At 41.5% G+C, this 17101-nt stretch overlaps 1 protein-coding gene across 1 annotated transcript in view; it reads left to right on the forward strand.

Annotated features, from left to right (window-relative positions):
* The window catches only part of ZNRF3 (zinc and ring finger 3), a 35981-nt gene that overhangs the window by 15490 nt on the left and 3390 nt on the right, over positions 1-17101 (forward strand). The window contains exons 2-6 of the mRNA XM_059827766.1: positions 8448-8522; positions 12085-12216; positions 13163-13273; positions 14487-14654; positions 16689-16791. Coding sequence (XP_059683749.1) covers positions 8448-8522; positions 12085-12216; positions 13163-13273; positions 14487-14654; positions 16689-16791 — 589 coding nt within the window. The remainder of the gene's footprint in view (positions 1-8447; positions 8523-12084; positions 12217-13162; positions 13274-14486; positions 14655-16688; positions 16792-17101) is intronic.

The raw sequence follows: 17101 nt of genomic DNA on the forward strand, positions 1-17101 counted from the left end.
ACTTTGCTGAGTTGGTTTTGGGTTTTTTTTTTTCCTCCTTCTTAATGAGATGTCTCTTTTGTGCCCAGTTATGGGGAGGAGCATCTAAATTATTCCAGTCAAGAGTACTTTCCTTTTTGCAGTAGTAAGTATAATGTTGTAAAGCCTTCTGTGCTGTGATATGGAATCAAGGTGGAAAGAACTTTCTGAAATCCATGTGTGTCTTGGTTCTGATAGGAGACTACACTTGGCTCGAAGAGAGAACCTTTATCCCAAGCAGAAGTCACAATCATATCAAAAAATGGGTTTGGATTTTATTGCCTAGCTTCGTGTGATGCCATTTCTGTCATATTTACAATCTAATGCTGCCATAAATAGAATGGGGGTGCAGTTCATACCCACTGCTCAGTTTAACAGGGTTCTTTAAGGTATACCTCTCTTCTTCAGAAGTTAAGGGCTTTGAGAGCATCAGGGTCAGAACGCCATTCAGCTGACTGAAATGGCAAAGTGGCAGTGGCAACATCTGCTTGTCCAGACCTGCAGCTTCATCATGCATTTTATGTAAGAACCAGCGGTCTCTTTCTCACCTATAGAACTTCCTGGGTTTGTCCATACTTAACTGAAGACTCCTTAAAACTCAAGAGTCTGCAGAAGTTAAACCCTGATAATGTAGGCTCCTGATGCTTCCTTCAGCACCAAAGTTGTCCTCTGCTAATGGAACAAAATCAAATGAAGACAAGTCTGCAGAAGGCAACTAGAAAAGCCACTATTCTAGAACCTGGTACTGCATTTTCTGTTTCGTATCTCTGGTAATATTGTCTACATCTTTGTAGTCTCACATGATCTTGATATGGAGAAAACAGTTGCAAGTCAGTTGGTTTATGAGTGCGAAAAATTATTGGAACAGATTTTGCTACTTTGAGTCTGCTCAAGAGAAGACCATGACCACTGAATTGCTATATTCATCATTTATTTTGGTGAAAAATTGCAGATGGAAACCTCATCCCTTCAGCTGTATTCTCTAGCAGTCAAGATTGTCGAAATCCTTGACCTGCCTTTCCAGAGCAATAAAGCAAGACACTGGACCTTTTCATTGAAAGTCATGTTCCTTGGAGTCACAGAGTATGCAAGTTGCTTGCTACTGAGTGTTGCCTACATGGTACTAACACACTATATGAGAGGCTGACTGCTTTTTTCAGAGGACCAAAGACAGGTGATGAAAGAATTGGCTGTAAAAAAGATTCCATTTCACGTCGCTTGCATAATTCCACTCTTTTGGCAGATTAATGACCACTAACTCCACAATGTGGAGAGTTCTGACATGGAATATTGGATCCTATGGGCTGGGTTAAACAGAAAATATGCCTCAAGTTCAATGATTTTTAGTTCATAGAGAAATTGAGACGGAAAACCTCAAAAACTGACAGAGGGAATGCAAATTTGGTTAGACTGGCTCAGTTCTCAGCTAAATAAGGATGTATAAACCAATTTTCCTGACTACTCTGTTCAACAATCTCTGCACAGAGTTAGAGCAACCCATTTATCATCTTTTCTGCCCCAGGAAGCATGAGATGTATTGAAAAAAAGGAAAAGGAGAAGGAAAGGGAAGAGGGAAAAGCCACAGTTACACCTGTTGGAGCTGTGCTGTTTCCCTCGGTTCTGACTGAAAGCAATGTTTTGCTTTTGGGATCCACAGGACTGTCTTCTGCATACTGTATCCTTACTCTTCTGCTTCCTGTCTTGTTCATTTTGGAGGACTAACTAATAGTACATGCTGGTACCTGATGGAATAGTGTTGGGATAGTTTGCTAAAAGCAGTCTACTGGCATCTGTACTGGCTACACCACCTAAACCATTGCCCAGTCTCCCCCTCCCCATCTTTATTATTTTCTTAACCCAGAGAACAAATCAACTCCCTCATGTACCACCTACCATAGTTACAATTAGTATTTGTTATTTACAGTGCACTAAGTTCCAAGAAGAGAATTCCTAGAGTTGGATGAACAATCCAACTAATCCAAGAGGCTAATCCAGGAAGATAGATACAGTTCTTAATGTAAGAGCATTTGTGAGAACGTCAGGATATACCTGTGGGTTTACACAGGCAGCCAATACTTTCAAAGCATCTTTTTCTCCCTTTAGTCCGTCAGTTTTCTCTAGGATGTTAACTTAAAAAAAAATAATAATAAAAAAGTGTATTTATAAATAGTAATATGGCTCTACCAATAGCCATTTTCAACAGAAGGTATGGAGTTACTATCTTAATAAATGTGTAATGCATTACTATGTTGATGTAAATGGGAGAGCTAAAAGTGAATTTTGATTTCCTCACCTATCGTTCCAAGCCTCAGTCCTTCTCTCATCTGTAATTTATTCACTCTCTGGAACACATTAGATTAGTGTCATGTCCTCATATGTAAATACAGCTGTATATTGTGAGGGAATTCTAACTCTGGCAAATAAGTAAATGTAACGAATAAAGGCTAATGTTGTTGGTATGATTTTTCTCTTGAACGGGGACCTTGTTAAGCAGCTTTTCTTCTTATGTTGGTTTCTCCACTGTTGCATCATAACTGACATATTAATTGGAATGAGGCCATACTAGAAAGCAGAGGAGATGCTTGCCACATTTGTATCTGCAAGCATGTAAGGTCCTTCTAGACATCAGCAAGTGGCTGACCTTCTTACTGTTTTGATTGTTGCTGTCCTACCTGGTTTGAGTGAAGGAGAGAAAGTAGCGCACCTGTTTAATAATCATCTGGTCCCTTGGGTTGAAAGTTTGTCTCATCAAGGAAGTTGTTGCTTCCTTATTGTATAAGTCTGGCCCGCAGGAAGGGAGTGCAGAGCTCTTCAAATTTTCCTGGTGTTCTTTGAGGTAATAACTAAAATTTCCTTAGGTTTGGAGATGCAAAGAGATACTTCCCTCACACTTCTGTCATATGTGTTTCCTCTCATTCTCTCTAGATTACAGGGTCTAGTAAATTCTTCCACATTTTAATCTGAGATAGTATTTAATGAGAATCTTATTGGTAATGGTTATCAACAGTGAGTAACAAGTAGGTGTCTAAAATACACTCTAAAATAACTTTTCATCAGCCTTCTCCATGAGCTATGACGATCTCTGTGCAAATTAAAACACTACAGAAACATAGATTAAGCCAACATTATGTATTTGCAATAAAAATACTTTTAAAATTTGTAATAAACTCACTGTATCCTTCTGTTTACTTTTTTCTTTAAGTATAATGTAGCCAAATACATTCTTCAGCAGAGGGCTTCTGATAAAGTCCTAGGCTGGTGATGTTTAAGGAACTGAGGAAGGGAATTCAAAGGTGGGGTTTGTATCTCTGATCATTTTAGTTACTTTAGAGGTGCCTATATCCAACATTCAACTAGAGAAGATAGTCAAATGTCTACCAGTTATTTGAATGAAGTCTAGCAAATGGCAGATCTCTTTTTAATGCTCATTTACAAAGAAAAACTTAAGGTGTCGTTTGAAAAGATTCCTAAAGTGGCCAAAGGTCTTAACAATAGTTACAGTCAAGGTGCATATTCTCTATATTTTATGATATAGACAAGTGCAAATATTTGCTGGTTATTTTAACAGCATTCTTCATGAGCTTGATTGCCTTCATCTGCTGTTGTCATCTTCTCCCCTACTAAACAGATTACTTAATCCAAGTGATAATCTTAAAGTTTACTGTAAAGGGTTAGCAAAACGAACAATCCAAAAGAAACAGACCTTTTTGTGTTTTCTCTGCAGTCCCTTAGTCATGACTGGTGTCAGTAAGCACTGCTAGACTCACCTCAGGCCCACCTTGCACGTACCTAGGAAGTTTACTGCTTTTGTTACTCCAGATTGCTAGGATAAATTTGAAATACAAGTATTATTCTCCATCAGGTGGTCTGCTCTGCCTGTATCACCACTCCATGATGTTATCATGCTGTAAATGGACGACTTTCTGTTTCTTTGCCCTTTCAGCAATTCTAAAGATTTATTCTTCCTCTCTAATTGTGCAGTATAGGCCACTTCTGCATGGCCAGTCTGTTATCTACATCCACTGAAAATGCTTGTTGTTGCTCGGTCTTCTCTTTGGCCCCTGTGCTTCTGGCAATATTGTAGCTGCATTTATTGGGACACTCTGAAACCGGTCTGTGAAAGGAGTTTGCAGAAGTTACCACTGCTCAGAAGATCTGAAAACCAGAACTAGGCATTTTTTTCCTCCTTGCGTAAGTATCCAGACCTGTGAGGGCCTTCCCACTGCACTGTAATCAGTATTGATGGGGCCTAAAGGCAGGGCTAATACATGGAAAAGGAAACTTAACTTAATCAGAGCTATCTCCGAGTTCATACTATGGGCAATGTGAGATTCAGGCTGTGATTGTCTTATACAGTTTCCTCCTCTGGGGAGCACAGTCAGAGAGCTAGTTAGAGCTCATATAGGAAAAGAGGGCTGCTGTGTGAACAGCATGAACCTTCTTCATATTGCAGGGATTACCACATACGATCATGACAAGAGATGCCTACAGGAGAACTCCTTGGTTTTGTAACAGATTTCCACATTTGGAACTTCATTCCTAAAAATGAAAGAAGAAAATGAGATTTCTCTTTTTTTCAGCTATATACTCCCAGATTCTTGTTACATCTCCCTTGCTGACCAGCTGTGTTCCACCAGAAATAGTTTGAGAGGTGTTTTTAAGTAAGCCAGTTCCCAACCACAGCACTTAGACATAGTAGCATAGGTTGCAAGTGCACACCATCGTTATTTTTATACCATCATTACATATAACACAAGGGGGAAATGCCAGTAACAGTCAGTTGCCCCCTGTAAAAAAACGTATATCCCTTCCACCAAAATCACAGTAATTTCAGACAGTGAGTTAAGGTTGTGCTTATCAAATAAGATGCCAGGTGACTTGTCTCTATCCTATAAGGACCTACTTATATCTAACCTCTATTTTGCATTTTATGTTTGTACTTAAGGACAAAAGAATTTTTGAATTGCCAATACAGGGCTTGCTGAAGATTGTCATTTCCAGTCCTGCTTCTAGGACCAAGGCATGCTTAGTACTCTCTACATCAGTGTTTTTGCACAATTGAGCCTGTTTCTGCATGTCAGGCATTTAGTTAGCTGCTGATCTACAGAGAACATGTATAACTTCCCTGGAGCTCCAGTAGGGATGTGGGAGCACTTTACAGAAAAAGTAAAAGTTATGATGGTGGCGCTTGCATCTAGCGGCCATGTAGAGCAAACAGGTCAGAGTCCATTGCTCTGTAGTAGTGTACACTTTCAGACTCTTGCGTGCAAAGAAAGACTGGGAGGTTGTTGTCACTATGATCAAAGAGTGATCATTTCAATTACTAAAAGTGCAGTTTATCAATTTGGGGGGGGGTTATTACTCTTTACAAAAAAGGAAGAGTAGTGCTGTGTAGTGATAGTCATTTATTTTAAACCACAGAAGACAATCTTAGAAAGGGATATGCCTGGCACCTTTACTGCTTTCTGTCAATTGCATGGGAATTGAATTGAGGAAATGCCTGTTTGTTTGCCATGGGTATTGTAAAGGTAAAGCATGTACCAGTGTAACTTTTTTTCCTACCCCCCATCCAAAGTGCGTCTTTATTTTTGATCTAGGTTTTGGCCACTTGGCTTAGAAAAATGATTTAGGGGCACTCTTTAAATGCTGAATAGCCCAAAATGAAGAAGTCACATGCGTATTATAGACGGGCATTATTGTAAGTGGGACTTACATTGCTGTGTTATTTTGACCCATCCTGATTACTGAGTAGTGGACAGAGTATTTTCGAAGCCGTTTTGGCTTTAATTATCCTACAGTTTTTGAGGGGGGTGAGGAAGGAGGGGCGTAGCGGCAGCCAGCCTTGCCAGGGTGCCTCCCCAGAGTCGACCGGCTTTCTGACGCGGGCCGCGGGGCCGCCAGCCCCAGGTGCGCTCCGGGTCCCCGGCTGCCATCTTGAACCGAGGGGAAGGAAGTGAATACCAGGCGAAAAAAGGCGTCTGCGCTCAGGCCCCAGCCTGCTCGCACTCGCTTGCTCCTCAACACAAACGGCAGTGGTTTTAAAAACGAGCTGGGGGGGGAGAAGGGGGGAGCGGCGCGGAGCGGCAGGCTGTGGTGTGCTTGCGGCTGCTCTCTGATCTCTTGCCAGCGAAACCTGGAAGGTCAGGCGGGCTGCTGCCAAGCCGCGGAGCCGGAGCCCCGGGAGCGCTGGAGCGGGCTCCGCGCAGCGCGCCGCCGCGGCACCCACCTTCCCCGCCGTCCATCGCTCCCGCGCCGCCGCGGGCTGCCTGGTGGTTCCCGCGCAGGGCGCTCGGGGGCTGGAGGGTCGGCGCCTAACCGGCCTCCTCTGCCGAGGTCCCGCTGTGCGAACGAGTCTTTTTAGCACCTGGGGTCTTGCGCAGGGCCAGGCTCCCCAGCGGCTCCGGTGAGAGGCCGGGGCATGTTTTCCAAGAGCGAACACGTCATCGCTTTCTTTGGGATCGGCATTTAAACCCGAGCAAGGGAAAAAATGCGTGTTTCCCCGTTCTCCCAATGGCTGCCGAGCACCCCTCGCGCCCCTGGGCAGGACGTCACTTCCGGGGACGGGGCGAGGGCGGGGTGTTCTCGGGCAGGGCCTGCGCGTCGGCCTGTGCTGCCGGGCCGAGCGAAGCGAGTCCTGTCAGCCTTGTGCTGGGGTGGCCGGTAGCACGGGCAGGGGAATGGCGACGGTGCAGAACGGCGGCGAGCGACGAGTGAGAACTACTGGTGAAAGACGGCTCGAGCCTTCCTTTGCTTGGGGCCTGGCATGAACAGCTGGTTGCATTGGCCGGAATTAAACTAGCTCAGCAAGTTTGCAGAAGGCGGGAGTAGGCAGGCGGTTCACCCCACTCGCCGTTGTCTTCTCCAGCACGATTTTTGAACTCGGTACTTTTCATCTCTTAACGTCAGATTTTGCAATACAGAGTAAGGAATACAGGTTACATCTTGGTGGTGGAAAGTAAATGAATTGCTGCGCTGTATACTGCTCATTTGCTGTGTTCACAAAATGAAGGTGTTTTTTCTGAACCAACCTGCAAAATCTCTTAAAAAATATCTTCAGAGATCAAAGTGCCTTGCTTGTTGACTGACCATCCTGAAAGAACAATCTAAACAGCCTGAACAGTTCTACAAGCACTGCGTGTCTGTAAAAGGTGCCTTCTGGGGAAACCTGGATGAGCTGTCACCTCAGGGCCACTGCAACAGAGAACGTGTAGTAGATTACTTTTAACTTCTCCTCCCCAACAGCTGTTAGTGATTAGCCAGGTGTGCTGACTTCAAAGGGGACAAATACCTGCTGGGCTGAGGAAGAGACACCATTTGGGAGTTGGTTTCCCTCATGCACTGTCTGATGGGCTTGGTTGATATAAAATAAAAACCAAATACAGCAAAGAAAGTGACCTGTAGGTGTTCAAACTAACATCTCTGTACTGGCCAACATTCTTCTTGGAAAATAATAATAATATTTTGTAATTTATCACTCATATTTTTTTATATCTCAATGTAAGTTCAGGTTCTGATAGTCTTTATGAAGCGCCAGTGTCCTCTTGTTTGGTACTGTGATAGTGGTGATACCTGTCATTGTTTGGAGAAATAGTTACTTGCATTCTGCACCCAACAAAGGCAGCAACAGCTTTGAAAAGTTTGTGGGAATGTTTGCTCGGTGGAGCCATTGAGCAACATTTGAACAGAACGTACAGAGGCACAGTGGCAGAAACTGGTAAAAATACCCTGTCTTAGCCTCAGTGGTTAAAATACTGTTTTCTCTATCCCAGAGGATTTTAATATGTTCTAGTATCTCCTCTGTGCTGTTGGTAACTCCAGGTTTGGACTGAGTATTTGATGAAAAGCCGTGCACTTAAATAGGCCTGATCTTATCTGCGTAAGAGGTGTTCTGTGCAACAGTTCTGACCTCTAACGGTCAGAAAGCAGTATTCTCTGAGACACTTTTTGCAAGGATTGTGATATGCTAGAGTTTGTCATGATTGTGAGAACGACACTGAAAAAGTGTAAAGAACCTGGTCCACCTTTATTTTCTACACTAGTGAGCTTGTCTCTCCACCTCAAATCACAGGGAAGATTGTTTTTAAAGGCGCTTCCAAGTAACATGGAGAAAAAGAACAATTTAATTTTTAAAAATATTGTATTTAAAGTCTTTAGAGGGTCTAAATCACATTTGAATTCCTTTAAAAGCTTGTTGAAGGCAGAGTTTGAGAATGAAGGGGCAGAGAGATTGTAGAAGCTATAGTAAAGTTTAACTACATTCCTTGCTGATTCAGGAACTCCTGTGTTTGTAATTACTCTGTCATTTGTTTTAACTACACAGAAACACAAAATGTTAATTTTGCTGTCTGGAGATGAGGAGAGGGAGTCATTTTTGAGGTAAGAAGTCATCTTTTGGGGTGGGACTGAGGATGATGTCTTTCTTATTGCAGGCAAAACGAGCAGTGCAGCGAGGAGCCACAGCGGTCATCTTTGATGTTTCTGAAAACCCAGATGCCATTGATCAGGTATGAAGAACGGAGCCTAGTTTTATTACAGCCTCTGTTGGGTTCTTTTAGGATTGCTGAGGCAAGACTTGAGAGCATACAGGTCTCAGAGCACACCTACCTTAAGACAGGCAGCTGCTGACCCTGGGTAACATGGTGCTGTGATTTTCCTGCTCATCTTCTGGCAGGCAAGAAGCAATGGAGGTGTTGAGAATGTGGTAGAAAGAGAAGAATCTGGGGAGTTGTATTTTCCTTCTAGCCTTTGATAGAATCCAGAATCCAGGTCTGGGATTAAGATTTTAAGAAAGGATAGAGGCAAATTTTTTGTGGCCCATTATCTAATTTAGTCAAGGAGGTTTTCTTTGCCCAGCTCTGTGTACAAAACACAGGATGTTTGGCCCTCCCCAGCTTGTGATTGATAGTATTGTTGAGCAGCTGCTATTTTTGAGCTTGCAAAATGGCTTTAAAACCTGGTTCTAAACAAGATTCTTACAAAACTTACAAACATTTCTTTCTTGTTTGCAGCTGATGATTTCTGGCCTATGTATTTTGTGGACAAGCAGGGTTTTTGGTTTTTTGGGGGGCTCAGTACAACTTCCATCTTTTCATTTGAAGTGGGTGAGGTAATAGCTCTGTGAAATGCTTTGACGAGATCCTTCCAGTCAATTCTGAGTTATTTGAGTAGAGAGAAGAAACATAACAAGCACAACAATAGTCTGTATTTGGTTTAGTTTTGTTTTGTCTTGAAACAAAACTGCTGTTTCTGCTACAGCAAAAACAACTGAAGCTGAATGTGCAGCCTGCATTTCTTGGGGAAGAGAGAGATCATCAATGTTTACATTTAAAAAGCTGGCTTTAATTCTGAAATGAGCATCTGTTGGACAAAGGAATGCAGACCCCGTGCAATGGTTGCTTTGAGAGCTGTGCTCTGCATGTGCATCAAGGCTACAGCCTTGATCTTGCAAACATTCTCAGGGATGTTTTTTCCCCTTTTATACACAGAAAAAATATCTCCACAAAGATGTAATCTGTCTTTTTCCAATTTTTTCTCTGTATTAGAGCTTCCAGCTACTTTCAGCCACCCTGCTCTGAATTTGCAAAGCTGAGTTACTGCCTCTTGCTCTCTTCCCTCTACCAGCAACAGCTGTCCTTCCTTGATTCTTGATAACAAACTGGGTGCAACTGTCCTCAATAGCCGGCAGCTAGTCTAGTGGATGATTGAATATTTTGCATGTACCAGTACAATGGAAGGAGGTTAGTGGCTTAGTGCAGTAGCTGACAAAGTAGGCTCTGTTAGAGGACAGAGCAGCAGCCTATGCAAACATTCACAAACAGGAGAGGAATGACTAGACCTAGCTTTCATGCTCTAAGTGTAAGAGTTACTTGATTGGCTCCCTTCTCATGCTGCTCTGGACGCTGGGGTTTCATGCATTTTGATTCTCAGCCAAAATCTTCAGAACCCTTGACATCAGGGGATACTAATTAATTTGTCTTTAAAATAAATACCATTTTGGCACTCACGATGGAATTGTGGAAAACAATGACAGACAGATAACAACAGAGGAAGAACTGACATGAGTTAATCTGGAGTATCTGTGATTCAAATGGAAGTATCCTAAGACACTGAAGGGAGCTGTTGAGGAAGTTTTCCCAGGTATGCTTGTTCCCAAGCAGTAGAACAACTAAGGGAGAGTGCTTTGAAAGGGGGGAATGGAGTATTACGAAAGGTGATTCTGCCAGTCAATGAGCAGAAATAGGAAGCAGGCCTGACCAGGAGAAGAATTGTCCTCAGACAATTTGGTGGCAGAATTGCTATCAAATGAAAGGGCTTTACATACAGATTTTGTGGGGTTTATTCCCATTGATCTGAGTGTCTTTTGCTGCAGACTAAGAATGAAACTTTTTAGAAATGCTCTGTGAAGTCTGATTTGTTTCTTCGTTTTACTTTTGCATAGTTTACCTAGGAGTAACACCACCGAGAGCATCATGTTTAGCAAAAGTCTGGCAGTGTGCAAAAGCTACTGAGGAATCAGGTGAATTCTTTCTTAGACAAGAAAGCTTGGGAGAGGATATGTGTCTGGGAACGTAGGGACAGTGACTGTATTTGGCCTTCGGCCAGCAAGCCTTGTAGACACATAGGATCCCTGGGTTGGAATCAAGTACTTCACCTAGATTTTAGCTCTTCAAAAGACATCTGTTTTAAAAAGTAGCTTGATCAGTGTTCTCAGAAGCCCAGTCAAATACTAGGAAGAATCTGTTTTAAAGTCTCAATGAAATCTGTCACCATCGTCTGGACAGATTAAGTAGAGTACTTTGTAAGCAGGATGATAGACTGGTTGGTAATTTTACATGTTTTAGCCAGAAACAACAGATAGATATCAACAATGTAGATATGGTATCTCTGCCTTGCACTACTCTTGTTTAATTTGCTCACATTGCTGTCATCTCATTCCTTTCCCCTGTACCATTTCCGTCTGCTTATCAGTGTTATTTTGTATTAACCAGCCTCTATACTAGGATTTTTCTTGTGGGTCAGAATAAGATAAATGAATTTATCATGTTGGTGCCGTTTTGTAACAGAACAATTCTCTTGTCTTGTTATTCCCCTCTTTGCTATATAGTTTGGCAGATTCTTTTTCTGGATTTGTTGGCCAGAGAAGTGATGCAGTCTCCACGCTTGAAGGTTTTCAACATCTGATTGGGTAAAGCCCTGAGCAGCCTGGTCTGATGTCATAGCTGACCCTGCCTTGACCAGGAGGTTGGGCTCGTGGGGTGCCTTCCCAGCCACATTATTTTCTGATTCTGTGATTTGGCCTTTCAAAAAAAGGTAGCTGCACCCAGAAGGAAGTTTCAGGGTGAATTAAGCTACCTACTCATATGCTTTAATCTTTGAGGCCCCCATCCTGCAATCAATAGCTCTAGTGGTTGCTAGAACCCAAATAACTGTTGGAATGAGTTTGCTGAGTTAAACAGCAGAAATTACAGACTTTAATAAATTGGCTAGGTACAAAGAGCCTGAAAGACAGGACTCTGACATGAGATTGTTCAGAAAGCCAAAGAAATTTATATGTGAATAATATAACTACAAAGTTGAAATAACAAAAGGTTCAGAAAACATAGCAAGGCCATTTTTTTTTAATGTGCAGATTTTTATTCTTCTTCATTATGAGGTTTAACTTATTACAGTATTAATAAACACTGGCACATAATGCGGTTAAGTTAAAGCTGCTGTTCAGAAATAACATTTGCTTATCCTTAATCTTAGTTTTGGTCAGTAAAAAAAAACCAGCTTAAGTGTGGGCGTGGCACTGCGGGACATGGTTTAGTGGGCATGGTGGTGTTGGGTTGATGGTTGGACTTGATGATCTTACAGGTCTTTTCCAACCTTAGTGATTCTGTGAAGTCAGAAGTTTAATTCAGGTTTACCTCTGTGGAATACTGAAGTGAAAGTCTATGCTGGAAGAGAACAACTGGTGCTTGAATCAATTCCACGTTCATATTCTTGTACTCTTCTCTCCATTGTTCAAAAGAAAGGTAGTTTTCCTGAAACGTGCCTTTTGAGGAGATTATTTTTTTGTTTTAGCTGAACCAAGGCTCAGAGGACCCTCTGAAGAGACCAGTGGTGTATGTGAAGGGTGCTGATGCTGTCAAGCTAATGAACATAGTTAACAAGCAGAAAGTGGCACGAGCAAGGATTCAGCATCGCCCCCCACGGGTGAGACTTTAAGAAACTTTATCTAGGTATTACACTGCTGTTACTGCATGCAGTGCTTGCTAACTGCACTGAGTGTGAAGATGTTTTGATGCTCCCCATGAGCATTAATACATGTGAAATTCTGTTGACCTAAATAAATTGAGCAACTGCACTGTGGACAAGCAGCTACACTTGATGTAAGTATAGAAGCCACAATGTTGCATCTGCTGTCTTTCATAAGGATTCTTTTGAATATATAAATGGCTAAAAACTTTGTATAATAGAAGTTTTCCTTTTTCTTAATTAAAAAACTTAATTATTGCACACTCCTGGTAGTTCAGATGTGTAAGGTAGTCTGCCCTGTGTTAACTAATAATTCTGTGTGGTATTTTAAACATGGGTTAATTATTTGATATCTGATATTTGTAATTGTAATATAAAATAGTTTTTCTAGAGTTTTTTTGAACACTCTCTACATGTAGTTTACAGAAGAACAACAAAGCTAGGGGTCATCCATGGCCCAGTTACCACTTTGGTTTTGTTGTATTTTTATGGAATTCTTCTGTTAAGAAATGTATTTGAGAAGTGGGCCATTCGCTGAAAATTCAAATGTTGATTTTCACTCCCATAAGTATACAGGCAAACCAATAAATCATGAAAATTTGTGTTAGTGTGATTCACTCAGTTAAAAAAACTGGGTTTTGTGGGATCAGTTCAGAGATGCTGTAAATCTGACACCTCGTGACTAGCATTCTATGTATTTCATTCACTTGCAGTGACATATGAAACCCAGGTTTTGTCTCGTAGAATCCTAGTTAATGAACAGAACAGTGTGTACTTTGACTTTTGTCGTTGTGACTGTGTATGTTTGACAATGATGACTGAGAAAGTAGAGAAGAGAAAGGAACAACAGATTTGAGTATGATCTAAAGAGAGGAAAAATAATATTTTTGTTCTAATTTTTAAGCAACCCACCGAGTACTTTGATATGGGAATCTTCCTGGCCTTCTTTGTGGTTGTGTCTCTTGTTTGCCTCATTCTTCTTGTCAAGATCAAACTGAAACAGCGACGTAGTCAGGTAAGAGCAGTAATGGGATATTCACTGAATGCTGGAAGTTAGTTTTTCTTACTTTGTCCTAGAACTTGCTCACTGCTTTTGGAAATGCCGGACACTGACTTAGAATAGCCATCTTTGTGAAAAGGGTTTTATCCATGGATGTAGGCCTTCAGAAGAATTTGGAAATGCCTTTAAAGGAGATCTACATTGACCTGTGATGTTCATTCAGTTAAATCCTGAAATGAAAAGAGTGTGGAAGCAGTCCGTTTACCCATTGGGAAGGAAGAACATTTCTGGTTGTTCAGAGGTTGATTATCAGTAGTACTGGTGTACTTCTAAAGAAGTCCAAGCTCTTTTTGCTGTATTCTGGAGAGAATATCAGGATGGAAAATAAATTGCAACTCTCTTCAATAGAGTAACATCTATTGATTCTTAATGGGAGAGATTTGCAAGGTAAAAAGTTTGGTTAGGAGAAATTCTAGGTGAGATACTTTTAGTTTGTCCTATCAAACATGAAAAGGAAAGCAAATGGAAGCTAATGGACTCTGGAGTTTGTGGTTGTAAACTGTCCAGTATATACATGTAAAAGGAATGCAAAACACTGTAGATGCTTAGGACTCTTGCTTTGGACATACTGAGTAGGAATCCAAAGATGTTATGGGCCAACAGCCGTGTTAAAAAGGGGGATGATAAATTCTACAGTAAAATGAAAACAAGCCACTGCCTTCCTAAACTTTGACTATTGATTAAATTTGGGGGGAGGGGGAAATGATACAGCAAATTTAGTAACATTTCATTTTAATCCCTCTCTCAAGTATTGCTTCTGGTAATATGGTGCTAACAGCATAATGGGGCATTACAGTCAATATTGACAGTTCAAAAAAAGTTCCTGACCAACTGTTTTATGTTGCCTTGAATAGTTGCTGCTTATTAATTGAGCAGTTGCAGTGTATCCCAGTTGTCAGCACCTCCACCCTGTTTCAATTCAAAGTAGCTTATCATTCTCACTACTGCATGTGGCATACATTCTTTTCATGAGGCTTCTGATCTAAATTGTAATTAGCCTTCTCTCTGCTTAATTTATGAAATTGTGCATTAGTCTGGGCCTGACGGGATTTGGTAAGATACATTAATTTGATGATGTGGTGTTTCTCTGCTACTACTCTATAGTCCCTTATGCAGCAGCGTTGCCTTTTTTTTTTCTTTTTTTTTTTTCCCCTTTCTTCTGTTGTAGAATTCCATGAACAGGCTTGCAGTGCAAGCACTGGAAAAAATGGAGACCAGGAAGTTTAAGTCCAAAAGTAAGGGACACCGGGAAGGTAGCTGTGGAGCACTGGACACACTCAGTAGCAGCTCCACCTCTGACTGTGCCATCTGCTTGGAGAAGTACATTGATGGGGAGGTAAAGGATAAATGGTTTCTTCAGCATAGGCTGAGAACGCGGCTGATTTACTTTAGCACTGTGGTACGTGGCTGGCTGTTGGGTATATTGTGTACTGAGGTTGTGCCGCTTGCCAGACTGATTGCATTGAGCAACCAACTCAGCCTCAACTGCATTCTGCAGTTCCCAAAGAAATCTCAAGGGCTTTTCCCCATACAGCAAAGTGAGAGGTGAGGGATCTCATTCTGCAAGTTGGTACCTCCATCAAGTTGCTTTTCTGAGGAGGAACTCATAAAGAAGTCAGGGTTACCACAGCATTTAGTTCTCTGGGTATTTTTAACAAATTGTATGCCAAGGTAATGATGCATGCAAGCTCTGTTGGACATAAGGGATACGTTTTGTGTTTTGCTTCTCAAGCTTTGATGGCACCTTGTCTTTAGAATGTCATGTACACAGCACTGCTGGGAAACCAGAGGAGGAGAAGGAGGAGATGCCAAAAGGTTCAGGAACTGTTTTTTCAGTCCTCAGTTACCATCGCTGCATTGATGTCAGTGCTTGCCTTCTGTGGCACAGTTCTACCCAGAGGAAGCAACGAAAGGATGAAATAGAAAATAGGCTCCTTAGAATATAGAGGCTGTCAACAGTCACAGCTTTAAACTTCCATACAAAAAATTATTTGAGGACATTTTATTTTGAAATTATTCAAAGATGATTAATTATTTTTAAGGCAATAGAAAATACTAGCTGCAGTATTTGAGTGCTACAAGCTACAGACAGAAAGTTAATGAAGTTACCTGATGGGAAGTTATTCAGAGTAGCAGGGATGAAGGCAGACAAGAACTTCAGAAGGGAAGTACAAAACTAACCAGACAGGAAATTCATGTATGAACTTCAGCATGAAGTGATAACGCTTTGGGAGGAGCTTCACATATATTAGTGATGGCTTGTGAGGTGAGCATTACTGTTCAGGAGCAAGATCTTGAAGCTGTTCTAGATAGCTTTGTGAAAGCAGATCGGTGCTTTGTGGCAGTCCAAAAGGCAAATCAGATATTAGAAATGAGAAGGGGAAGTCTAGAGAACTGAGCAGAAAACATAATTACACCACTGTGTAAGTTCAGTCATGCTCTCACATTGAGTACAGTGTGCACTTCTGATCTCATTTCACAAAAGGTATGTTGGAAATGAAGGTGCTTCAGAAAAGGGCAGTAACAAAGTGATCAAAGATTTGGAATGGTTTCTGTACAAAAAAATGACTGAGTGGGCTAAGACTGTTTAGTCCTAGATTACTTGGGGGCAGAGTGAGTACAAAATCATGAATGGAGAGCATGAACAGGAATCAGACATTCATTTTTTTCCAATACAAGATTGGGTGCAGTTAAATGAAACTGCTAGGACCCTATCTGAATCAAGACGTGGTATTTCTCCACCAGCAGGTAGTAGCCCTGTGGAACTTCTTGCCAAAGCATGTTACAAATTCAAAACCTGAGCTCATGGGGAGATTTGAGCAGTACTTGGAAGAAAGATCTGTTGCAGGTTTCTGAACTGGTAGATATCCAGCAGGCTCAGGAAATCCTGTAAACAGATAATGGCTGAAGGATGAGAGTGCTGGGCAAGGGAAAAAGTATCATATACACTGTGTTGTTTTTGCTTTTCCCTGAGTGTTTTCCATTGCTAGTAGTTGTAGGCAAGAGTATCATTAAATGGACTCTACTGATAAATTTTTTTTTAAAGTTCATTTAATATATTAAGGAAACTTTAATGATGGGCTCCTTCAAGGTGTTAGGTCATAGGGACACACAGCAAAAAGCGTCTTAAAGAAATATATATCTGCATGGAGTTCTAACGTGCCTGCAGACTATTCTTTTAGTGACAGCTGATCACTAGCTGTTGTGCTTTTGACTGTGTTGGAACAGATGGCTTTTTTTTCCCTCTTATCACTTCGAGACTAGGAATTGATCCGTTTAGTAGCTACGTTGAAAAAACTGGGAATAAGCTGTGAAAAATTCACTCATTAGGAAGGAGTACTTTTTTATGTTACTTCATCTGTCCCTGTAGGAACTGCGTGTCATTCCCTGCACTCACCGATTTCACAAGAAATGTGTGGATCCTTGGCTACTGCAGCATCATACCTGCCCTCACTGTCGCCATAATATCATAGGTAAGTGCTGCACTATGGATGCTCTGTTGTGTCGTCCATTTTGGACATAACAGCTTACAAGATGAAACAGAAATTGTGCCTGTTTGTAAATCTCCATAAAGCCCATAACTAACGCAATCCTAGAAATACAGTTAGGACTAAGTTCTTTGAAAATGACTGCGTGCCCTGAAATAACAGGTCACGTTTCTGGTTTTCCCTCGTTCTGGGTGCGATGCCCAGCAGAGGGCAGCGTTGGTCAGCTTCTGAATGCAAGGAGGACAACTAGAATAGGTGGGTGTGTGTTCTCTTGATAATTATAAAGACAAGACAG

The sequence above is a fragment of the Gavia stellata genome, chromosome 21 (genome assembly GCF_030936135.1).
Source record: "Gavia stellata isolate bGavSte3 chromosome 21, bGavSte3.hap2, whole genome shotgun sequence".
NCBI lineage: Eukaryota > Metazoa > Chordata > Aves > Gaviiformes > Gaviidae > Gavia > Gavia stellata.